Here is a 26,164-nt window from a genome sequence, read left to right on the forward strand (position 1 = left end):
TGTCCCTAACCAATAAGCTTTGTGCCCTTTGACAAATGACTTAGCCTTTCTGTATCTGATGCACATTATTTGTGAAATGGGGATACTTACATCTTACTTCTTACTGCAGGAGACTAGGAGGGAATATAATCCTCTCATTTTATAGATGAAAAGAGACACTTAATTAAGTGGCTTTATGGCATAGAGCTGGTAAAAAAGGCAGGGCTAGAACCTAGGACTCTAGGCTCAAATCTCCACCTAGTCTTCTGATTTGTTCCCATACAATAACTAAGATCCTATCAAATAAGTTGGGTATTATAGTTCTTTCTGACAGAAAGATAAAAGTTAGGCATGAAGAGGTCATGTGGTTAGTTCATGGCAGAACTTTGACTAGAATCCAGGCATCCTAATGTCTCAGTCTTTCTACCATATCAAGTTAAAGGACTCTAACTTTATATCTTTTTTTTCTGATTGAAAAATAAATATAAAATTGCCCCAAATAGGTATATTTAGATATAGCAAATATCCTAGAAGGCCCACTCTGAATCCTATTTCACAGGTTTCCTCTTTTATTATTTTAGTCCTTCTCTTTACTTGAGTTTAATTTCCTGTTACTTTTGTGCTATCTTGACGGGGTTATTTAGATCACTTATTTTCAGTCTTTCTTCCCTAAGATTTGCATTTTGTTATAAATTTATCTCTAAGCATAATTTTAGTTGCACTAGCCCAAGTTTTAATAAATTGTATTTCCATTAACATCCTCAATTTAAAATATTCTGTAATTTCTTCTCTGATCCAAGGTTATTTAAAAGCATTTAATTCCAAAACTTTGGAGAATTTTCTAATTATCTTTTTATAACTGATTTCAGGCTTAAATTTTGTGTGGTCAGAGAAGATGTTCTGAATGATTAAAATTCCAAAATCTGTTGAGATTTGACTTTGGTCTCTGAATACATTTAATTTTGGTAAATATTCCATGTGTACTTGAAAATAAGATGCACTCTTGTTATTATTGAGTGCAGGAACCTATGTGTGTCAATTAAGTCAAGTTCGTTTAACATGCTGTTTAGATTTTCCATAGGCTTTCTATTTTCTGGTTTTCATTTTTTTGTCTGTCTACACTATTGACAGCAACATGTTAAAGTTTCGCACTGTGATTGTGTATTTATCTGTTTTTCCTCTTTGTTCTGTCAACTTTCACTTTTTAATTTAAAGCTATGTTAGATGAATATAAATTCATAATTGTTTTACATTCCTACTGGACTGACTGTTTTGTCATCATAAGATTCTACTTATCCACTTAATACTTTTCCCGGAAGTCTAGTTTAATATTAGTTATACATTTTTTTATCCTTTTTCTTTCAATTTTCTGTCTTTATGTTTAAGATGTATTTCTTATAAGTAACACATAATTACTTTTTGTCATCCATATTATTTGTTTACTTCTTGTTCCACCTGTTTTATCTTCCCTCTTCACTTTCTTTGTCTTATTTTAAACAAGTATTTCTTATTATCCAACATTCTATGTTAGACTGTTAGTTATACATTTTTGTAGTGATCAGTTTAAGGAATACAAACAGTATTCCTGACTTATTACGATCTGTGATGGTTAGTTTTATGTGTCAACTTGACTAGGCTATCGTGCCAAGTTATCCCATCGAACACTGAATGTAGGTATTGCTGCAAAAGTATTCTGGGTTAACATTTACAATCACTTAAAGTTAATTTTAAGGGAAAGAGATTATTCTGACAATGTGGGTGAGCCTCATCTGATCAGTTGAAAGGCCTTAAGAGCAAAACAGGTTACCCTGAAGAAATTCTGCCTCAAGACTACATTAGCAACTGCCTGAGAGTTTTCAGCCTGCCAGCCTGCTCTACAAATTTCAGACTTTCCAGTCCCTACAATCACATAAGCCAATTCCTTGAAATAAATATGACTGATATGATACACAATCTAAAATATCAGTACCTTCCCTACTTCCCAAGAAAAGTTATGGAATTAGAAGTTTAACTCAACATACCAATCCATGTCCCATCTATTATTTCATCATGCATTTTAATTCTGTATTTTTAATACCCCAAAATATACTGTATTTGTATAGTCAGTATTCACTTACATTTTCTCACATATGTATTCTATCAAATATTTTAGAGCATTCATCATAAATATCCTTCCTTAGCAATTAAAAACACACTTAAAGCAAATGAACAAATATTCTCAGCAAAAACAAAATATAAATAAGAACCAAGTAGATATTGTAGAAATGAGAAATAAAATAACCAAAATATGTTTTTTACTTAATTGATGGGTCAACAGCAAAACAGAAGGAGTAGAAAAATCAGTGAAGCAGATGACAGAACAATAGAAACTATCCAGCTTGAAAAACAAAAGTAAAGTAGACTAGAAAAATAATACAGCCTCAGGGATGTGTGGTACTATACCGAAAAGAGTTAACATTCATGTAATTAGAGTCCCAGGAGAGAAGAGGACAAACTGTGAAAAAGTATGTGAAGAAATAATGGCAATGCTGGAAACCTAATATACAACATAGTGATTGCAGCTAAAAATATTTGTACTATATACTTGAAATTTGCTACAAGAGTTAATCTTTAGTATTCCCATCTCACACACACACACACACACACACACAAATGGTAACTATGGGAAGTGATGGACATGTTAATTCATTTCACTGTTATATATTCATATATGTGTATGTGTATATATGTACTTCACAATGTGTGTGTGTGTATATATATATACATACACATATATATCAAAATATCATATTGTATATCTTAAGAATATACAATTTTTACTTGTCAAAAATAAATAAATAAAAATATAAAAGATATACCTAAAGATTCAAGAAAGAGTGAACCCCAAATAATATAACTCAAAGAAACCCATAACAAGAATTTTAATCACTTCAAAAAATATACAGGAAGGCAGGAAAAAGAAAATAGAGGAAACAGAGAGAACAACAATCTCTTCCAGAATGAGTAAAAACTTACCAATTCATTTTTCAAAGCTAGTATTATCTTAATATCAAAACCAGACAAAAGCAATATGAAATATAAACCTTGGACCAATATCCCTCATGAACATAGATGCAAAAATCCTTACCAAAACATTAGTAAATAGAATTCAGCAGTCTGTAAAAGGAATTATATACATGACTATGTTAGAGTTGCCCCAGAGAAACAGAACCAATAGGATATACGTAAGTATATAACAGGAGTTTATTATAGAAACTGGTTTACATGGTTATGAAGACTGACTAATCCCACAATCTACCACCTTCAAGCTGGAGAAATGGGAAAACTACAATTTGGTCTGAATCTGAAGTCCTGAGAATTGGGGTGGGGTGGCAGGGGGTGGGAGGGAGCCATTGGTATAAGTCTGAAAACCTAGGAATACCAGTGTCTGATGGCAGGAGAAGATGGATGTCTCAACTCAAGCACAGAGAGAGTGCATTTCCCCTTACTTTGTCTTTTATGTTCTATTTGGGCCCTCAATGGTTTGCATGATGCCTACCCATATTTCAAAGGGCTATCTACTTCACTCAGTTCACAAATTCAAATACTAATCTCTTCCAGAAACACTCTCACAGACACACCCAGAAATTGTTTTTTCAGTGATCTGGACATCTCTTAGCACAGTCAAATTGACACATAAAACTAATCATCACAACAACCAAGTGGAATATATTCCAGAGATGCTGTAGTCTAGTTCTATATTAGGAAGTCAATGTAACTGTATTAACAAGCAAAAGAAGAGAAATTACTTGATAACATCGATCAATGCATAAAAATCATGACAAAATTCATGACAAAACTCTTATAAAACAGGAATATAGGGAAACTTCTTCAACTGGATAAGAGCATCTATAATTAACATTACAATAAATGATGAAAAACTGAATATGTTCTTCTCTAAGATTGGGAACAAGGCAAGGATGTCAATTCTTAACACCCATTCAACACAGTGCTAGAAGTTCCAGCCAGTGCCATAAGCCAAGAACAAAAACAAAATTTATACAGATTATACAGGAAGACATAAAACGGTCCTTATTTGCAGATGACAATGAATGTCTACGTAGAAAATCCCAAAGCCCAACAACAACAAAAACCTAATAAGTGAGTTCAGCAAGGTTGCAGGAGACAAGTTAAACATACAAAAATTAATTGTATTCTACAGATAGCAATGAATATAGATACCAAAATTTAAAATACAGTATCATTTATAATAATTCCCCAAAATGAAATTCTTAGAGGAAATGTAATAAAATGTGTATAGGACTTGTATATTTAAAACTATACATCAGAGTGAAATAAATCAAAAAAGATAAAAATAAATTGAGTGACATACCATGTTCATGGATTGGAAGACTTAACATAGTAAAGATGTCAATTATTCCTGAATTTATATACAGGTTTAACACAATTTCTATCAAAATCCCAGCAAGACTTTTTAAAATACAGACAAGGTTATCCAAAAATGTACATGAAAAAGCAAAATAACTAAATACCTATAACAATTTTTAAAAGGAAGACAAATGAAAAGGAATTAATCTACCTAATTTGAAAACTTATTATATAGCTACAGTAATAAAGACTGATATTAGTGGCAAGATAGAAATATAACTCAGTAGAATAGAATAGGGAACTCAGAAGTAGATCCATATATTTAGGCCCAAATAATTTTTGACAAAAGTGCAAATATAATTTAATGGAGAAAATATAGCCTTTTAATGAATGGAGCTAAAGCTATTAGACATCCATAGGCAAAAAAATAAACAAAAATAAAAAGAACCTTGTTCTAAGCCTCACACTTCATATAAAAATTAACTCAAAATGGATCATGAATTTAAATGTTATATGTAAAACTATAAAACATTAAGAAAAGAAAAATATGTGAGAAAATAGATCTAGGGCTAGGCAAAGTGTAGCTTTGAAACCAAAAGCATTGTCCATAAAAATAAAACTCCATAAACTGGACTTCATCAAAATTAATGTTCGCTCTATGAAAGATCTTATGTAAGAGAGAGAAAATAAAAATTACTTGCAAACCACCTATCTGACAAAGGATTACCATTGAGAATATAAAACAACTCTCAAACTCAACAGTGAAAAGCAATCCAATTAGAAAATGGGTAAAAGACATGAGCAGAAATTTCTCTAAAATGTATATACAAATGGTAAATAAGCACATGGAAAGACTTTTTACATCATTAGTCACTAAGGAAATTCAAATTAAAACCACAATGAGACATTACTACACAAATATTGACAATACCTAAGCTCATGAAGATGTGGAGAAACTGAATCATCCATGCATTGCTGGTAGGAAAGTAAAACGATAGAGCCACCTTAGAAATATGTACCACCAGACAACCCAGCAACTGCACTACTGAATTTTTATCCCAGAAAATTGAAGACATATGTTCACACAAAAACCTGCACATGTATGTTCATGGTAGCTTTATTCATAAAATAAATAACTACAATATTTATTGTATACCATACCACGGAATACTATTCAGCAATAAAAAGGAAAAAGTATTCATATACACAAGCCAGATATATCTCCAGAGAATTAATCTGAGTAAAAGCCAATCTCAAAAGGTTGCATACCATTTGAATCTATGTACATAACATTCTTAAGATGACATAATTATAGAAATAGAGAACAGATTAGTAGTTTCCAGGGATTACAAAGGGGACTGTGGCTTTCTTTTTTTAGTGGAGGTCAACAAGATGGCAGAATAGGATATCCTCAGTCCTTATCCTCCCACAGAAATACTTATTTGGCAACTATCTATGGACAAAAGTGCTTCTGTGGGAGCTTTGGGATCCAGATAAGAAGATAGCATCCCAGTGTAGCTCCAGATTGAGGAAAGTCACGTTGAGAATGCAGACCTATGCCTCTGTAGCAGGCCCACTGACCAAAGACTCAGGCTTCTAATCTTCAAGTAGTGCGGTTCTGCTATGGACACAACTCCAGTCTCACTTGTGTAAGGTCCTGCCACCAGCCCTACCATCCATCCCACACCCCATAACAAGACCACCAACCACAGAAACAACTGAAGACTCAGAAGTAGCCCCATGGCTTGGCCCACTAAACTGCAGACCTGGAGGCAGGGACCTGGCAGGAAAAGGTCTTTACCTGATGAAACCAATCGTAAAAGATGAAAAGAGGTGACAGTTCCTTTAACTGCACAGACACCAATGCAGGGCGCAAGTATCATGAAGAATCAGGCAAATATAAATCCATCAAAGGAAACCAATAAAGCACCACTATCTAAACCATAAGAAATGGAGATCCATGAACTATTTAACAAATTCAAAATAATTATCTTAAAGAAGCTCAGTGAGCTACAAGAGAACACAACTACACAAAATCAGGAAAACAATATATGAACAAAATGAGAAGTTCAATAAAGAAATAGCAACCATAAAAAAGAACCAAATAGAAATCCTGGAGCTGTAAAATACAATGATTAAACTGAAAAAATCAACAGAAAGCTTTAACAACAGACTTGATCAAGCAGAAGATCAGTGAATTCAAATACTGGTCATTTGAAATTATCTACTAAAAGGAACAAAAAAAATGAAAAAGAATGAAGAAAACCTATGAGATGTCTGGTAAGCCATCAAAAGGATCAATATATGTGTTATGGGATACCCAGAAAGAAAAAGATAGAGAAAGGGGCAGAGAGCTTATTTAAAGAAGTAATAGTTGAATGTTTTCCCAAATCTAGGGAAGGAAAATGATATCCAGATTAATGAAGCCCAAAAGTTCCCAAGTAGGTTGGGCCCAAAGAGAGTTACACTGAGACATGTTATAGATTGTCAAAAGTCAAATAAAAAGAGAATTAAAATGAAAATACAACATATCAAAACTTATGAGATGCAGCAAAAGCAGTACTTAAAAGGGAAGTTTACAGTAATAAATGCCAACATTCAGAAAGAAGAAAGCTCTCAAAAAAAAAACCCACATAAATTTACACCTCAAGGAACTGAAAAAAGAAAAATAACTAAGCTCAAAATTAGGGGAAAGAAGGAAATAATAAGTATTACAGCAGAAATAGATGAAATGAAGAATAGAAAAGCATTTTGAAAAAAATCAATGAAACCAAGAATTGGATTTTAAAGAAAAACAAAATAAACAAACTCTTAGCTAGACTTAGAGAAAGAAAGATGCAAATAAATAAAATCAGAAATGAAAGAGGAGACATTACAACTGATCATGCAGAAATAAAAAGGATCAAAGGGACTATTATGAATGAGTATATGCCAACAAAGAGAACCAAATAGAAATCCTGGAGCTGTAAAATACAATGATTAAACTGATTATATGAGTCCAAACTCATTATATGAGTCCAACCTCAAACTTATATTAAAGCCAGCTAGAGGAAATGAAGAAATTCCTAGGCATATACAGCCTACCAAGAATGATTCAGGAAATAGAAAGTTTGAACATACCAATAACAAACAAGGAAATTGAAGGAGTAATTAAAACTTCCAACATAGAAAATGCCATACCCAGGTAGCTTAATGGGTGAATTCTATCAAACATTTAAAGAAGAATTAATACCAATACTTCTTAAACCCTTCCAAAAATTGGAAGAAGAAACACTTCCAAACTCATTATATGAGTCTAACCTCAAACTTATATTAAAGCCAGGTAGGTACAACCAGTAAACTACAGGTGAATATTCCTGATAAACATAGGTGTAAAAATCCTCAACAAAATACTAGCAAGCAGAATACAACAGCACATTAAAAATATCATACAACATGATCAAGTAGGATTTACCCTAGGATACAAGGATGGCTCAACACATGCAAATCAATCAACATGATATACCACACTAACAGAATGAAGGATGAAAATCATACGATCATCACAAGATATGCAAGGAAAGCACCTGACAATATTCAACACTATTGCATGATAAAAAAAAACCTCTCAAAAAATTAGGAATGGAAAGAACTGATCTCAAAATAAATACAGTAAAAGCCACTTATAAAAAGTCCACAGCTAACATCATACTCAACAGTGAAAAGCTGAAAATTTCCCTCTAAGATACAGAACAAGAGAAAGATGCCCACTCACCTCTCCTATTCAACATAGTACTGGAAATCTTAGCCAGAGCAATTAGGCAAGAAAAAATAAATAAAGCAATCCAAATCAGAAAGAAGTAAAACGATTTGTTTGCAGATGACATGATCTTACATGTAGAAAACCTTAAAGATTCTACAAAAACTGCTATAATTAATAAGAAAATTCAGTAAAATCACAAGATGCAAAATCAACATACAAAAATCAGTTGTTTCTATACACTAACAACAGCCTATCTGAAAAGAAAATTAAGAAATCAATTCCATTTACAATAGTATCAAAAAAAATAAAATACTTATGAATAGGTTTAATAAAAGAGGTAAAAGACTTGTGTGCTGAACACCACAAAACAAGGACAAAAGAATTTTTAAAAGAGACAAATAAATGGAAGAGTCCTATGTTCATGCCTTCGAAGAATTAATGCTATTAAAACGTCCATACTTCCCAAAATGATCTATATATATTCAATGCAGTGCCCATCAAAATCCCAATGGCATTTTTTACTGAAATAGGAAAAATCCTAAAATTCATTTAAAACCACAAAAGACCCTGAATGGCCAAAGCAGTTCTGAGCAAGAACAGCAAAGCTGAAGGTATCAGACTCCCTGATTTCAAGGCATAAGCTACATCTCCAGATGACCTACCTCAACAGTACCTTGGTTTTACATACCATGTACACACATACAGCTCTTAACTTCATATTTAGCCTCAATTTCTCACCTGAACTTATGACATATCTAATTGCCTATCCATTATCTCCTCCTGAACATGTATAGGCATTTATACTAAACACGTCCAAACACACAATCTCCCTCCTTCAACTTGTTCCTCTCCCCATCTTCCCTTTTCTTCAAATTCTTTCTTAGAGTTCCCTAATTAGTGATATGACAGTTTTAAAACAGGGCTCCAAATTCTTTGATGTTCCAGGGTCCCCTCTCTTTGAATACGGATAAGCCTGTGAATAATTCTAGCCACACAGTATGGTGGAAGTGACACTAGGTGAGTTCTGCCGCTAGGTCACAAAAGGTTATGCCTGGTTCTCTTGGATTGTTCCACCCTCACGGAGATCTCCATCTCAAAACCCAGCCTTATGCTGTGAGAAGCCCAAGCTAATGGAGATGATACGAATGGTTGTTGCTTTTGTCCACTTGGGGGATGGTTTGTATAAAAACAAAACTGCAACTGATAGCAGCTTTATTCTTTTATTCAGACCAAAAATTCTGAAAGCATCCTTGATCCCTTTCTTTTTATCACATTCCAAATACAATCCCTCAACAAATTCTGTCACTAGTCTCTTCAAAACAGGTCTAAAAACTAACCAACTCTCACTACCTCATCTATAAAATGGACCTCTTCTACTCAAAGTTCTTAGTTGGAAACAACAGAACCTAAAACCACAATGAGGTATCACCTCACCAGTTAGAATGGCCACTATCCAAGACAAGAAACAACAAATGCTGGCGAGGGTGCAGAGAAATAGGAACCCTCCCACACTGTTGATGGGACTGCAAATTGGTGCAACAGCTGTGGGAAGCACAGGTTCCTCAAAAAACTAAAAATAGAAATACGATTTGACCCAGTAATTCCACTCCTAGGAATTTACCCAAAGAAAACAAAATCCATTATTCAAAAAATATATGCACCCCTATATTTACTGCTGCACTATTTGCAACAGCCAATATATGGAAGCAACCTAAGTGTCCATCAATAGATGAATGGATAAAGATGATGTGGTACTTAGATACAATGCGATATTATTCAGCCATAAAAAGAGAAGAAATCCTGCCACTTGCAACAACATGGATGGATCTAGAGAGTGTTATGCTCAGTGAAATAAGCCAGGCAGAGAAAGATAAATACCATATGATTTCATTTATTTGTGGAATATAAAACAATGCAAAACAGAAGGAACAAAACAGCATTAGAGTCATAGACACTGAGAAGTGACTAGTGGTTAACAAGGGGGAGGAGAGTGGGTAGGGGGAGTGGGGAGGATGAGGGAGACTGGTGAACCACTGTGATGTACATTTGATAATTTAAAAAATGCTTTAACTGTAAAAAAGAAAAGAACAGAAACTGACTCAAGCTAACTTTTCAGACAAATTTAGTGAAAGGAAATCAAATGGCTCACAGAACAAAAGGAATAAGAACCAAATCCAGAGAATGGTCTGAAATCAATAAAGTTTAGGCATAAGAAATCACAACCAGAGAATCAACCCGGTTGATAAAGATACCACTGCTGGACACAGAATGTGCACCACCTTCACCAGCATGAACCCGAGGCTGCCCCGACTCTTTCGTTCTCTGTGTCTTACCTCCAGGAAGGTATGACTTACTGACTGAACTTAGTTGGTGTTCCTGAGTCCCAACTGCAATGGGATGGGAAAAGAGAGTTTGGGCATTTGGGTTCTCACAGTAACAAGTACTCGTTTCACAGTACAACCTCCAAACACAAAAGTGGTTACATATTTTCAGCAGCCAAGTAAAAGTAAGTATCTATGATAGATTTGGGTGAGGAGAAGATACATTTTGTGTAGAGAACAACAGGTTGTCAATATATGTTAATATGATGGAAAAATAAGTAGACTCTGAATGAAAGCCTTGGATTCAAGTCCTATTCTACCATTTACTGGATGGGTGACCCTAAGCCAGTCACTTAACTTCCCTTTTCATCTTTAAAATGGGAATAATAATATCTGCCCTACAAATATAATATCTTACACGTTGCTGTGAGGATCAAATAAGTGTATGAGCATATTTAGACTACTGTCTTCATCTCATTCACCTTTGTAACACTATTGCCTTGCTTAGGGTCAGCCTGCAGTAGGTGTTCAAAAATGTCTACAGAATAATAGTTATAGAAAGGATATGTAAAAGTCATTAATTAACTGATCCTACTAAATTGTCCACCTAGTACCAAAAAGTGTAATATTGTCACCTAGAGCCAGCTTTAAGTAATGTGAAATATGCTTTGGAAGGAGATCCTTGACACTGACAACTTTTGCCACTGACCTCTTCATAAAAAAATATATGGAAAAAATTAAAACAGCTAAGCAACTTATCGCTTCATTATAAATTGGCTCATAGAACAAATTCCTTCTGTGACAAGTTTTAGAAACTTGATAATAGTTCTTGAAAATCATTTTAGTATGGAGAAGTAATGTAGTTTATTGCCTAAATTTCTAGCCAATGGTTTCAAGTTACCCTGAGAAAACAAGAACAATCTAATTACGAGATAGTTAATAATAACAATCCCTTACCAAATCATTTGGGGATAGATAGTTTAGAATTGATTTTTCAGATCTCTGAAAGGTGTTAATGGCAAAAATCATACATTACATAACCCCCACAAGGGTATGGACAGTACCCTATAATAAAACAATATTTATGCAGAGGTATGTATGAATGTTCATTCTAAATGGGATAAAGATTGAAATCATCTCATATAAGTTCAGTTAAGGTTATTTCAACATGAGATTCAAAAAAACACTGATTTTCATAGACTTTTTAAAATAAAGACAAGAAATAAAGTAGTTTTCACAAATAAGGGAATGGTTTTGCAGGGCTTTGAGATAGAAAATCCTATACCATATATATTTAAAATTCTTACAAGTTTTAATATTAACATTAACCTATTTCTTAAAACTATCTATAGAAAAATCACTTTCACGATATTATTTTTTTTTAATATGTAAGTCAGCAAATTCTGGAATTCAACCAGAGGGATCATTTATTTCAATCCACTGCCTAATTCAGCTAATCCCTACTAACAGCATCCTGGCCAGTCACCCAGCCTTTGCAGAATACTCCCATGCATGAAGAATTCACTCCTTCATATGGCAACTCACTGTACTCTTGGACAACCTTACTTATTAGAAACAAAGTCAGCTCCTCTGTCACTTTTACCCTTTGGTTCTAACTCTGCCCTGGGTAGCAGGGAAAACTGCTCTGCCCTCTCTGCCATGTGACAGTTAGGCAAATATTTGAAGTAGCAATCATGTACCACATCATTTGCCTCTTCTCTGGGCTAAACATTTGCTCTAACTCTTCCACATAATGCATGGTTTCCTCTTCCCTCACATCCTGAGGGTCCCTGCTAATATCAACTTATCAATGTCTATATTAAAACAAATGTCCAGCCCAGAATACAGGGAACCTGTTATCTTTGTTGCAAGCTTTATGTCAGATTTCTATCACTGAAGCCTAAAATTACATTCCATTTTTTTTATGCAGCATAATACTTGGGATCATTTTGCATTTATAGTAAACTAATACCCCCAACTTTTCACATGTATTGTTGTCAGGACCCAGGACCCTCCCTTGATTTTTATTTTTCAGCCTCAAGAAAGGGCTTTTATACTGGTCTTTTAAAATTACATCACGGTATTTATATCAACAGTCATATTTCATTTTTAATCTTGATTTCACCTTTCAATATATTAGCTATGGCTGCTAGCTCTGTGTCACCTACAAATTTGATGAGCAATCCTTCTAACCCTCAATAAGACTTAAAAAAAAAAATACTGAACCAGAGAGGATCAAGAGCCCCATGGCAGGCCACTAGAGACTTCCCTTCAGGATGGCATCCCCCAGTGCCTATTAGCTAAAACAGCCCATGAACCTCACACACAAATAACAACACCAAGCTTCAGATGACACACACTAAAAACAAGAAAAACAAACACTATACAGAGAAGAAAATAACATATCTCGGAACCATCAGACAAGGCTCGATATTTTAGTAATTATTTCCAAATACAAGTTCGGCTGCAGCTGAACATTTTAAAAGATGTCTTTCCTCCTGAAATAATATATATATATTATATTATAAATAAATTATATTATAAATGAAATAATATATTATATTACAAATAAATAACATACACACACACACACACACACGCATATACATACACATACTCAGGTTGCAACATAAAATCCACTTCCTATTGTGGATTTCACCCAGAAAGTTTATAAACACAGTATTAAAGGATGAATGTCATAGAGATGAATGTAATTTTAAAAGACCAGTATAAAATGAATGCCAAGGAGAAAACCTTAGCCCAGTAAACTCAACAAATTCCTATGGATGTAACTGCCCCCCCTGCCTGCTTCACTCCACCCACCCCACCCCAACCACCCACTACCATAAGCAACCCCAAGACACAGAAATCAGTATTCTAAGTGTATGATTTTTAAATGATTGTTTGGTTTTCCAAGAGATTACCTACTTTTAAAATGGGTCATACAGAGGGTTCATTTAAAAGGCAAGTGACCCTGATTTACTACGCATTCATTTGATTGACACCCAGTTTTTTTTCCAGAATACCAAGAATACGAAATATCTAGGGTTGCTACTGTTTGCTTATATTGTGTAACAAACCTAATGTTAAACATGACCCTTGAGACTGTCCCCACATCTTCCCAGTCAGGTCACTTTGATGATATAGTAAATATCACTATGGTTCCACTTTTAAAAAACAGGGTTTAAATAAGGATTTCACCCCAACAAATAATTTCTTTCACATAAAACTTAAAATTCTCTTCAAAAGAAATACCTCAGTCAAAAATGTGTAGTAAGCACCAAAAAATGACATAACTGAAGCAATTCTGATCTCACCAACAACCTTCAATCATGACAATTTGTTCTCGCATTCCGCCTTCTGTTCCTTCTGCCTTTCTTTTTTTGAAAATTAGTTGCAAATTACCAGAATGTAGTTTGAAACTGAGAGCAACAAGCTCATTCACTGAACTAGATCATTAGGAATTAGAAAAAAATAGAAAGTTTGACTTTTGAAAAAGAGAATCCTAAAAGCTTTTCAGAATGTGAAGTTAATCATTACAAATTTATCCCATTAGAAACAGCTCTTTAAGGCTATAAGCCCCATAACTACTTGGATTCAGATTTGGGATATCTAAAAATAAGCCCTCAGGAAATTAACCCAATCATCATAAAGATTCCATTAAAGGGAACCCACATCAAATCAGACTTGAAGCATGAAAAGGACCTTGGAGAGTTATCTACAGGAGGAGGGAGCTCAAAGTCACACAGCCAGACAGTTAGAACACTGGACTGGGATACAGGGCTGCCTCGAGACCCAGCGTTTGTTTCCACCACATCCTTGACCTTGAGGTTGGACTAGACACAGCACCCACCATATCAGTAATCTCTAACTTCTCCCGACCAACATCCAACTCTACCCAAAAGAGGACAAGAAAAAAAAGTAGGGGGAAACTAAACCCATTACTTTGTGATGGGTTCTGAATCATTCATCAGGCGTTTTTTTTCCCTCCTTTATACAAAAAAATATAAACATATAGCACCTATGTGGTAATACATTGTTGGGAGTTTTTTGTTTTCTGCTTGCTGCCCACCATCCAACACACTTATTATTTGGAAGTGACTCCCTAAAGTGTGCAGTAGAGATGGAATGCAGTGCCCTCCCTTCTCACTGTTTGGTAGCTAGGATCCTGGTATTTGCTGGAGGAGAGGACACCCCCAATTAGCTATTGTAGAAAGAAGCAACATGAAAACACAGAAGTTACTCCAGACAGCCGCAATGGCAATAACAGTGTCCATGGAGGCTCCCTAGCCAGTCTATTGCTTGGCGTGACCCTGAGTCTGCTCCTGCTCCATTCTCTCTTGGCTACAAGCTTGAATCTCCTACATTCCTATCGATCTGTGAGTGACCTGGTTTCTTCCATGGCAGTTCTCTTCTACCTAAGTTTGTTTAGATCAGTTTCTCTTGCTTGCAACCAAAAACTCTAATAGGCATATTAAGAGGTATTCAATGTTTCTTAAATGAACAAATAAATCAATGAAGCAATTGGTCATCACAATTTTCTGTATAATACTTTACAGTTTGTTCTTCTTCATGCAAGAGTCAATTTTTAATTTTATTAACTAACACAGGGTTAGACATCATTTCCCAAAGTGTGCCATGACCTTTCATAGTGTTAGTTACCATATGAGTGGTATCATTTAAGTAGTAAGTCATTTAATGAAGCAATAACTCTTCTGAAAAGTTTAAAATAGGAACTGTATTAAAATAATTGAAATGTAAAAGTATGAGCATGAAAAACAGTACAAAAAAATTTTTCAAAAGGAAATTAGACATGCAAATAGCTTTTAAAAGAAGTCTAAAAATGGCATCTGAATTTTCAGATATGAGCTAATGTTCACCAGGTGTGCTGGGATGGAAACAGTTCAGGACTGAGGGAACAGCATGTGCAAAGGCAAAAACTATGTTCAGACATGACACAAAAATCTTTGCTTTAATAATATGACTCTGTCTCACCCTACTTGGTTTGAGAATACTAAATAGCACCACTCTCCCCACCTCCACCTAATTAAGAAGTTTAAATCCACGGAAACTCACTCCTTCCTCCCCCAAAATCCCATGCTTTAAAAGAAGGGGTGGGGAACTAATACTAAAACTGTGTCCAAATCAAATATCATCGTTTTGTAACAAATGTATACAGAATATTTAATAGACTTTCAAAAAGCCTTGCACCAAGTCCAAAATCAACTAAATGGAAAAATTTAATGACTTTCCACACTTAAAATTATAAGCCATGAATCATGGTGCTTCGAAACATGAATGTTTCAGAATTACTCTAAGGAATTCACTCTCGTTACCAATTTATACAGATGCGGTAAAGAACTCCAAATAGCATACTGTGCTTGGTTCCTGTGAACACCAAGCCCCAATCAGGTTTCCCAGTCTGATAGTTGGAAAACCATTACAAAATCCATTAAACCGTCTCAGTAAGCAAGAGAGGAAAGGCCACTTTGTGTTCAGTGACCTATACTCAGCCCCATGGATTATGAAGCAAGCAATGGAGTGCCAGGGTCCCCTTCTGACTCTGTATCTGATCTCCAGGGAGCCAGTTCTCAACTCTTTCCAGGACAAAGTCTGAAGAGCACATTTCACCAACAAAGGAAGACAGTAAATACTTAAAAATACTTTTAAAAAGAGAGGAAAAGTGAAACATCACAGATGAGGAGCTTTAACCTTAATATTTTTGCTCTACGGAGCCTGTAAATTTCATGTATCACTTATGATTCTTATAAAGTGTAGTATAAAAAGTAATTTCAAATTGTAATGGAAAGCCAGGTGAGAAGACCAAAGAAGAGCACATAAAACGTATGTATCAAAAGCCTATCCCCGGCTTCCAATGCTTTTCTGATACAGATACAAAAAAGCAGCAGCTGCTTTTCTATCTGAATACATCAAATCCTACATTCTTGTGTCAATATACATCACAATTGTGTCTGCTCCTTGTTTTGAGGACATACAGATGGCCCTCCTCAATTCTGGGACAAAGGAGAGGGAAATCGCATCCACTGTCCTCGGGGCTGCTGGCTCCTGGCTCGAGGACACCAGGCCTTGTTGCTCCGGCGGCGGGAACTCACCATAAATGACCAAACGTGACTCACCCTGCCCACGAGGAGGGCGACAAGTGCCAGGGGCCGGTGGCCCCGTGGCCCGGTCGCCCGTCGCACTGCGGCGTTGGGAGGGGAGCCGCTTGGCCTTACAAGCCCGTGAGCCTCGCCGGGCTGGGCCTGGAGCCGCCGGGTCCGCGCTGGAAAGCGTGCGGAGACCGGAAGCGCTCCCGGTGCGCCCTTCCGCCTGCGGAACGCGGGGCCCGGAGCAGCTACTGCCTTCGGCCCTGCCTTTGTCTTCAGCTCCCCTCCGGTTCCTCCCAAGGAGGCAAGAGCGGGCCCGAGGGCGAAACCAGGCCTGGCGGCGAGGTCGCCGGGTCCAGGGCGCCCGAGGGCCGGGGCGATTCTCCTGCCCGGCCCCGCGCCTTCCCTACCCCCTACTCGCCCGAAATCAATAGTCGCCGCCGACTTTTCGCGACAGTTGCAGCTAATTCATCAGTGAATAATTAAATCAGAAGCAGCCAGGCCTGCCTGCACAGGGCCAGGTTTGGCGTCGGAGACTAGGGGTCACCCTTTCCAGATCCCATCAAATTGGGGGCACCATTGGGAGCAAGGAGGGCAGACGGGGCGCAGGCCGCACCCTGTTCCCGGCTGGGAGAGCGGCGCGAGCCCGAGCGCCAGGCCGCGTGTAAAGAAAATGCGGGGGAGCGAGCAGGGCCCTCCGCCGAGGCCCGGCCCCGGGGCTGCAATTTCGCTCCCTTTGGGTGCTTATTCCAGATCCTCTTGCCCCTCGGTGCCCGCGGCGGGCTGCGCTTTCCCTCCTCTTCCCGCTGACTTTGCTAGGGGAGAGGAAATCCACCCTCGGGAGGCGATTTGCCTTTGAGGAAGATGGAGAGGAGCAGAGGGAAGCGCCTAGAAACGGCATTGATTTAGACATCAATCCTGACCGGCTCCCTCCGCCTCGCGAGCCGCGGGGCCGCTCAGCCCCCTCTCCGAGAAGCGGCGGGGCTCGGGCCCCGGGGAAGCCCGGCTCCACGGGGCTGGTGGGGGCAGGAACGAGGATGAGACGAGGGTGCGGCCCGCCAGGGGAGCCGCCCGCGCGGCCACCCCGCGCCCGCGGCCTCGACGCCAGGCCCTGAGCCGCGCCGGCCCGCGCGAATACCGCTTCCTCGAGGCCAACAGGTCGCTCAGATCTCTCCCGAGTCAGGGGCGCCGCCGGCATCGCTCTCTCAGCCCGGGCGGCGGGCCGCAGTCTGAGCCCAGGTTCTTTGCGAGCAGCCAAACCACCTGTGCCTGGCCAGGCCCGGCCAAGCGCTGCTTCCAGCGGCCCACAGAGATCGGGTCCCTCTCCAGCGACCCCAGCCCTCACAGTTCCCAAACGGCCGCTTCTGAACCCTGCGGTCGGCCGCAGTTGCTTTTTCTTACACGTTCGGAAGCGAAACAATTCAAAATTCCTAAAAAGTGGCATCGAATTGATTTTCCGAAAATAAAATGCTCCCAAAATAATTTGAATGTGCTCTATTACTTTTGATCGTGTTACCTTGAAAGATCAGCTCAGGTTCACTTGGTTATTTAAATTTTTTGGGAGCTGATACTTGATGAATCTTTTTTTTAAATCGTGATTTTTTTTTAAAAAAAAAAGGTCTGATTCGCGTATTTTAAATCGGTTGGTTTTGTTAGTTTTCAAATACAAATAACTTTTGAAATAGGAAATAATATTTCTCAAGTTAAAAATCTGGCCAACTTTTTTTTTAATGCTCTGTACTTTTTTTTTCATGAGCGCTAAACAAATGAAATTACACAAAAAGATTTTAAAACTTTCCCATTTTCATGGAGACAGGAAGTGCTAGGTATTTGCATTAATGCCTAAACAATATTGAATCCTTAATCAAAATGGTTATATCCAGAGCAAATAAATGGTCGTTTTAAGAAAATAAATTTTAAAAGCCATGCCCGGGCTTAGTGTCTCAGGGCAACTTGAAAACAGCTCCACTCTCAGAGAGCTAAATTTGTCCTTTTTTAAATCAACTGCAACTTTTGCCTTCCCTTTGAGAAGACACAAAAAGATTTCACGCACAACTTGGCCTGAACAAAAGGACCTCACGCCAGTTCTTCTTTTCTGGGATGACAACTGGAGAAGAGAAAAACTCTATTTTAGGCACACTTGAATTGTACTTTTGGAAACCCCCTGTTAAAAAGAAAACCCACACATCTTAAACCAGAGGTTTCAGGGCTTTGGGGGAGAGAAATAATGGGACAGGTACTGACGGCTGATGGGGAGAAAAATCGTTCTCAGGAAAACAAATTGTTTTCTTAAAAGTGCAACGTTCTTTCAGAAAACAAAAAACAAAGAAAACTGCTCTGCGAGAGCCATGCTCGTGCCTACCCTCTCCCCAACTCCAAAAAAAAAAAGTCAGCGCTCTGATCTTCTAAGGTTCCAATCTTCAAAATCCCCCTCACTTTTTTAAATTTCAAATTTTCTCCCACCAGCTTCCGCAGTGGTAGCAGCCGCATGCACAGACTCGAAAAGGGTGCCCCGAGAAGATTCTGCGGTGGGGCCCAAGGTTGGCGGAAGGAAAATGCTACGGCAGCGGCTGCAGTCCCGAAGCCCAGCCCGGGGACAGTCACCTCCCGTCGGGATCAGACGCCCGGGGACCCACTCACTCCCGCCCAAACTCCTCCCGCACGGGGGTGGCCCAGGGAACCCAGAAAGGCAGGGAGGGAAAAGAACTGAAACGTGTGTGTGACCCTGAGACACAAAACTCCAACAGTCCCCCATCATTGAGTGAAAGGGGGACGATCGGCAGACCTAGTCCATGGCTTTCTTTAAGCCGGGCAGGTGGACGCGCTGGGCCGCTTAGCTCTGCGGGGCTCGGGCTTCCGGCTGCCGCTGCCTCTGGAGCCTCGCGACCCCGGGAGCAGGTGCCCACGCTCTTTGGGGTGGGGTCTCCGTCTTCCCTCCCTCAAGCCCGCCCACTCCCCGCGCCCGGACTACTGAGGCTGTGGTGTGTTTTGCCCCAGCCCGGCCGCCTCGCTGGGTCACCCCGCAGCTTTGCTCCCTGTCTTCGAATCCACTGGGTTTGGGCTCCGAGAGAACGTAATCCCGACAGGCGGGGACCCTGAAGCTTCGTTTTTCTTTTCCTAAGAGACCTCCTGAGTGTGGGAAGAACACTAACAATCTCCAACTCTTCCCCCACCGCGGCGCAAAGTGTACTTTGTCAAACAAAAAGTTAAGGGCAGTTTCCTGCCGGCTCTGCTAACCTGACATTTTCGATTTTGATTTTAACTCGATCGACGCAGAGGAGGAGGAAGACATAAGGGAACGGTTCCGCCTCACCACTTTAAAAACTTTATTATTTTTTTTTATTTTTCTGGATGCAACTGTAAGCTGAAAAGTGTCAGAGAATTTCTGAGCTGAGAGGCCAAAGGGAGTTAGCGGGGCTGGGCTTCGGTTTTAGTTTTCTTCTCCTCTGTACTCATCCAGCCCGAGCTTTCCGGCAGAAGAAAATTGAAGCTAATGGAGATATCAAAGAGAGCCACAATTCCAAAGGCTCCTTTTCCGCCACGAGCACCCACCGTCCATCTGCAACTGTAATCACAGACACTCGCGGTGTCTTCATCACCAAGGGGCTCCGAGAAAAGGGTTGAAAATTCTCCGTCATTAAAAGGAACCCTCTATTATCACTATTATTATTTGTGTGTAGCAACATAAGAATGTTCCCCTCCTCTTAAAATTCCCCCACAATATTGAAACAGCATTTGTTGTCCGATTCACGTAAATGCTTGAGGCCTTTCTGGAAAACCATTACCATTCAATGGCTAGAAAATTGCTCTCCTTCCTTTAAAAAAAAAGGGCGGGGGGAGGCAGGCGCTGCAGCAGCTACAACGGACAACAAAAACTTTCTCCTGCATAATCCTTGCTCATGGAAGGACAAAGAAATGATATTGACTTACCCCTGAACGGATGATGTGTTTGATAAGGGGGGTACATTTTTGAAGATTTCTCTTCGGGAGCTGCACAGACAGCTGCAATTCATGGGCGATGCTGATTGCCAGAAACGCTATGGATTGGCATGGGGTCTGCAGCTCACAGATCCTGATCAATACCCCTACACTCACACGCCAGATGGTTTGGGGAAAGACAAAAATAAAATAGTCCAAATCAACCCACCATTATGTGTTTTTGTATTGCTCTGATAAACCTACTTGTAGCAGAAATGTGTTCTAACCAACACGAAACCTTCAGGATTTTGAACATTTGGGTGAAAATAAGCAGCCCCCTTCTTCCAGGGATTTAGGTTGCCGTTACTGTTGTTTAGTAAAAACAAAGCTGTTGGGCCCGTTATCCAGACTGGGTTTATTTGTGGTCTGTTTGTACTTTTTAAAATAATTTATAGGGTCGCTTTTAATTAAAGGTTCACTATGCTTTACCTCTCAAAGCCTCAAAAGAAATTTTAATGTAAAAGCACATATATGAAAAGCTCTGACAATAAACATTTCCAGTCTTTTCCTGCAATTGCTAATTCAAGTTCAGATTTTTTTTCTTTTACACTGCAAGAGCTTACATTTGTTGTCAAAGCTGCATTTTATTAAAAGGCTTCTTTTGACACATTTAAGTGTTTGGTCTTGAAGAAAATCATACCTATGGATGTGCTATGCTAAGAAATGGGTATCCTGCTACTGATAAAATGGCTCGGGCAACTTTTGTCCAGATTCTAAAAGTCATGAACTAGCACTCCCGCTAGTACATTTCTATACAGTCTATTTGTGAATCAGATGCTTAGAGGAGGGGAAAACAAGAGTAAAACTTCATGTTAAAAGGAAATACTCAGAATCGCAGAACTTCTAAAGGTTAGAGTATGTGTGCTAAACAAGGGGCAACTGGAAAGCAATTCTTCCTTTTTATTTTGTTAAAGAACTACAGGGAAAGAAACAGGAGAGATATTTCAAAACATACTTGAAAATTTTATTAGTACTGATATTCTTAAAATTATCTTCAAGTAGAAAATAAATACTTTTCCTTTTTAGAGAGAAAGGGAAAGGGCATGCAAACCTAATTCAGTAAAATTAGGATGCTTACTAAACAGGCACATTAATTTTCCTTTTAAATGGGTTTTGGGCTGAAATACAAAACCTCAAACCACCATTAGAAAAACAACATGAAAAATCTGCTTTAATCTAGCCCAATGAAATTATACACAAAGAAGCCAATACGATTTCATGATTTCCCTGAGATCGCCAATATTGATCGAGGGAAGGGGGAGGAATGGTGGGAGAGAGGGCGGGGTAGGGAGGGAGCCAGGGAGGGAGCCAGGCAGCCAGAATATGCAACTTACCTTTCAACTCCCCAGCACGTGACCGCTCCGAGCCAGGCACTCCAAAATGCAATTCCCTGGAGCAGATTTGTCTTTGTAGCCTAGCAAATGAGTTTATCATTTTGAAAAAATATTTAAATAGCAATTCATATACCTAGGTTTCTGTATGGTTTCTTTATGGAGACAGTACCTACCCCGTGTTCCAGCCTGGGTCACTGGCCACTTCTTGCAGGACAGAGCAGGCTGTGCCCAGCACTGGGGCACAGCAGACTCCTTCCCTGGCCTTACTCCTCTTCTGCCCTATTTCAGCCTCTGAGCACTCCTGGACCAACAGGAGATTGGACTCTTGTGAACTTTTGTTCAACTGGGTGTGCATTTCAAACATTAACTGTTTCAAATTATCCTAAGTGTCCAGCCACCATATAAAAGGTGGAGAGTGAGAAGAGAGACATAAGAGGGAGAGGGAAAAGAAAGGCAGGGAAACAGAAAACCGAGTCCTTTTACCTGTCTGATGTCATGGCATTAAAGATGTGAGAAGCTAGAGAAGTTATGTCTAGCAAAGCAATGGATCGTTCATTTTCTTACCCGGGCTTTGATATCACAAAGAAGCGATTTGAAAGAATAATTGGCAAGGTATTGGCCAGAGCTCAATAAAGTTGATCTATGAATAATGTCACTGTACATTCATGTGACAGGATGGTGTGGGAGGGGGATGGATATTTTTGCTCTGTAGCTAGAACAGAGAGGAGGGCAGCCACAAAAGGTCACCGAGACTGTTTTCCAAATGAATTAAACCTTTCTCTAGCACCAGGAAAGCACACACATACAGTATTCCAGACTGAGTCCTTGTTTTCTTACCAAGTTTTTCTAACAGCTGGAAGTGGTTGAAGGGGGCTGTCTTAAGGAGACCCCCTGCTCTTCTTTTGACAGTTGATCAAAAGAAAATAGGTCACGCTTCTCAAACTTATGTCCACCCTGTCCTTAATTACTGTCTCTTTAAACAAAGGCAACATCTGCGCAACCTCAGCAAGCTTGAATCTTCGGAGGCAAACAGAGCGCAACCTGCTTTGCTAGAATCTTACTTTTAAGGCTTTCAAAGCCGCATAGCTCTGTCTTCAACCACCCCTCTACCCACACCCAGGCCGCAGCAATGTCCACCTCCTCTCTATTCCGGTCCACTCTCAGTCGCCAACCCAGGCTTTACAAAGAACGGAAATAATGGGTAGACGAAAGTGCACTTTTTAAAGCTGCGGGTTGAAAGCGTTCTAGAACTCTCCAGGGCTCTGGTCTTTTCAGAAACAAGGTTTGGATATACAGATGTCAGCCAAGGCTCCAAGGCTCCAAGTCTTCTTTCCCAGGACTCGAGGTGTGTGTGTGTGTGTGTGTGTGTGTGTGTGTGTGTGTGTGTGTGTGTGTGTGTTAAGGGAAAGATCGGCGGGGGTGTGTGTGTGTGTGTGTGTGTGTGTGTGTGTTAAGGGAAAGATCGGCGGGTGTGTGTGTGTGTGTGTGTGTGTGTGTGTTAAGGAAAAGATCGGCGGGTGACAGTTTACATACTCCCTGCCCCCAGAGAAGTTTGCTTACTGTAGGCGTCGGCAACAATCCTGCCTCCTAACGCATTCCCACCTCTACCCCAAACACACCACCGCCACTTCTTTCCAAGTCACTAATGGGGCAAGCATTTGATCACCTTGAAAGCGCAGCTTCTGGAGTTCTAGTTGTGTTTTGCAATCTAGCAGGAACCTTCTGAAGCCTCATAACTGGGAGATTTATGGTCTAGCCGGATAATTAAACGATGTTATTGTGTTAACTTTGCGAGCAGTACGGCGGCCAGAGCCGCCTATGGGCTCCGTCAGCCGGCCGCAGCTCGTAGCGGCGAGGGCGCTCGAGCTCTTTTCGCACGGTAGATTATGCACGCCCCAGTCTCGGGAATTTATCCTGCATTAGAATACATTAACGCCTGCATTTTAAAAGGCTAAAATTACGGGTTCCCAGCTGGAGACTCTAGGGAAGTGTGTTTTATTTTTACATCAGCACGTAACCGAGTCTTTCCCTCTCCGCTTACTAGCCTCGAGAAAAGCTTTGGGATTTAGCGAAGGGAACTGAAGCAATGCCCTTTTCCCCAGATAGCAGCTGCTCAGGAGGGACACAGCGTGGCATCTTTAACATAATTTCTCTCCCTCGCTCGCACTCTCCTCTCTACCCCCACTAGCCCCTCTCCCTCCCTCCCTCTCCTTGACGTTTGATTCCAGTGGCAGAGGAAAAAAGGCACAGTGCCGTCAGCCAAACATGAAACACGCGTCCCCGCCCCCTCCCCAGCCATTGGCAGTTGTGCACAGAAGGCCCGCCCCCCGGAGCAGCCGCGGTCTAGGAGTGGCTGTCTATGGCGCCCATCGGACACTGCCCCGCCCCGGGCCCGGGAGGGTAGGTTGGCTGCCCCGGCGAGCGGCAGAGCCCTTCTGGACAGCTCCCGCTCACCCAAACAGAAGACGTCGGCGCCGGAGAGGGCTCGGACATGGCGAGGCAGCGGGCCGGCCAGAGCGGCGGGGCCCGGTGATCCCTCCCTATCCCCGTCCCCTCCCCTCTCCCGCACGCACACCCCGTCCGCCCCACCCCGCCCCCACCCCGGGCGCGCCCGCAGCCCAGGGCGCACACCCGCACGCACGCTCCGCTCCACACACTCACGCACTCCCGCGTCTCGCCGGCTCCCACGGTCGAGCTCCGCCACGCGCGCCTTGCCAACCCGCCGTCCGCCCCCGCCGCCCCCGCCGCCTCCGGGCCCCGATGGACTGAATGAAGGCTGCCTACACCGCCTATCGATGCCTCACCAAAGACCTAGAAGGCTGCGCCATGAACCCGGAGCTGACAATGGAAAGTCTGGGCACTTTGCACGGGCCGGCCGGCGGCGGCAGCGGCGGGGGCGGCGGCGGGGGCGGCGGGGGCGGCGGCGGGGGGCCGGGCCCTGAGCAGGAGCTGCTGGCCAGCCCCAGCCCCCACCACGCGGGCCGCGGCGCGGCTGGCTCGCTGCGGGGCCCGCCTCCGCCTCCGCCAACGGCTCACCAGGATCTGGGCACGGCGGCAGCGGCGGCGGCGGCGGCGGCGTCGCGCTCGGCCATGGTCACTAGCATGGCCTCGATCCTGGACGGCGGCGACTACCGGCCCGAGCTCTCTATCCCGCTCCATCACGCCATGAGCATGTCCTGCGACTCGTCCCCGCCCGGCATGGGCATGAGCAACACCTACACCACGCTGACGCCGCTCCAGCCGCTGCCTCCCATCTCCACCGTGTCGGACAAGTTCCACCACCCGCACCCACACCACCACCCGCACCACCACCACCACCACCACCACCAGCGCCTGTCGGGCAATGTCAGCGGCAGCTTCACCCTCATGCGCGACGAGCGCGGGATCCCAGCCATGAACAACCTCTACAGCCCCTACAAGGAGATGCCGGGCATGAGCCAGAGCCTGTCCCCGCTGGCAGCCACGCCGCTGGGCAACGGGCTGGGTGGCCTCCACAACGCGCAGCAGAGCTTGCCCAACTATGGGCCGCCGGGCCACGACAAAATGCTCAGCCCCAACTTCGACGCGCACCACACTGCCATGCTGACCCGCGGCGAGCAACACCTGTCCCGCGGCCTGGGTACCCCGCCCGCAGCCATGATGTCGCACCTCAACGGCCTGCACCACCCGGGCCACGCTCAGTCCCACGGGCCAGTGCTTGCGCCCAGCCGCGAGAGACCACCCTCGTCCTCCTCTGGCTCGCAGGTGGCCACATCGGGCCAGCTGGAGGAGATCAACACCAAAGAGGTGGCCCAGCGCATCACCGCCGAGCTGAAGCGCTATAGCATCCCGCAGGCGATCTTCGCGCAGAGGGTGCTGTGCCGGTCTCAGGGGACTCTCTCCGACCTGCTCCGGAACCCAAAACCGTGGAGTAAACTCAAATCTGGCAGGGAGACATTCCGCAGGATGTGGAAGTGGCTTCAAGAGCCGGAGTTCCAGCGCATGTCCGCCTTACGCCTGGCAGGTAAGCCCAGAGGGTCGCCCGGAGCCGAGCTGCTGGGGAGAGGCTCCAGAGTGCGTGTGGCCCTGGGTCAGCATGCAGTCACTTCTCTCGGTTCTCTGTCCCTCTTCCCTACACACTCATTTCTTCTCAACTTTATTTCTCCTTCTATTTGCTCTTTCTGTTCTCTTCTGTTATCATCCCCTTTTCCCTTACCTTTCTTTCTCCCTTCTTGTGCCTGAGCCTTCATTGCCCGATCTCACCACACGTTTCATTTGCCAACTTCCCCCTCTCTTCCTGACTTCCCTAGTTGTGGGAGGCGGGATGGGTGTGCAGGGTGTCTGCTAAGAGCCCTC

The 26,164-nt window shown here is 41.7% G+C and overlaps 2 protein-coding genes across 3 annotated transcripts in view; one reads left to right on the plus strand and one right to left on the minus strand.

Annotated features, from left to right (window-relative positions):
- The window catches only part of LOC118928902 (collagen alpha-1(I) chain-like), a 148,289-nt gene extending 130,328 nt beyond the window's left edge, over positions 1–17,961 (minus strand). The window contains exons 1-2 of the mRNA XM_057504341.1: positions 17,441–17,961; positions 16,524–16,980 (exon numbers count right to left, since the gene is read on the minus strand). Coding sequence (XP_057360324.1) covers positions 16,524–16,980; positions 17,441–17,961 — 978 coding nt within the window. The remainder of the gene's footprint in view (positions 1–16,523; positions 16,981–17,440) is intronic.
- Positions 17,962–24,274: 6,313 nt separating this feature from the next.
- Positions 24,275–26,164, plus strand: part of ONECUT2 (one cut homeobox 2) — a 41,164-nt gene continuing 39,274 nt past the window's right edge. Inside the window, exon 1 of one of the 2 annotated variants that reach the window (XM_057504215.1) lies at positions 24,275–25,832. In XM_057504215.1, the coding sequence (XP_057360198.1) occupies positions 24,599–25,832 (1,234 nt within the window). In that variant the 5' untranslated portion in view covers positions 24,275–24,598. The remainder of the gene's footprint in view (positions 25,833–26,164) is intronic. The other variant, XM_036918520.2, reaches the window with a different exon arrangement.

Source organism: Manis pentadactyla, chromosome 6, assembly GCF_030020395.1.
Source record: "Manis pentadactyla isolate mManPen7 chromosome 6, mManPen7.hap1, whole genome shotgun sequence".
In the NCBI taxonomy this organism is placed as follows: Eukaryota; Metazoa; Chordata; class Mammalia; order Pholidota; family Manidae; genus Manis; species Manis pentadactyla.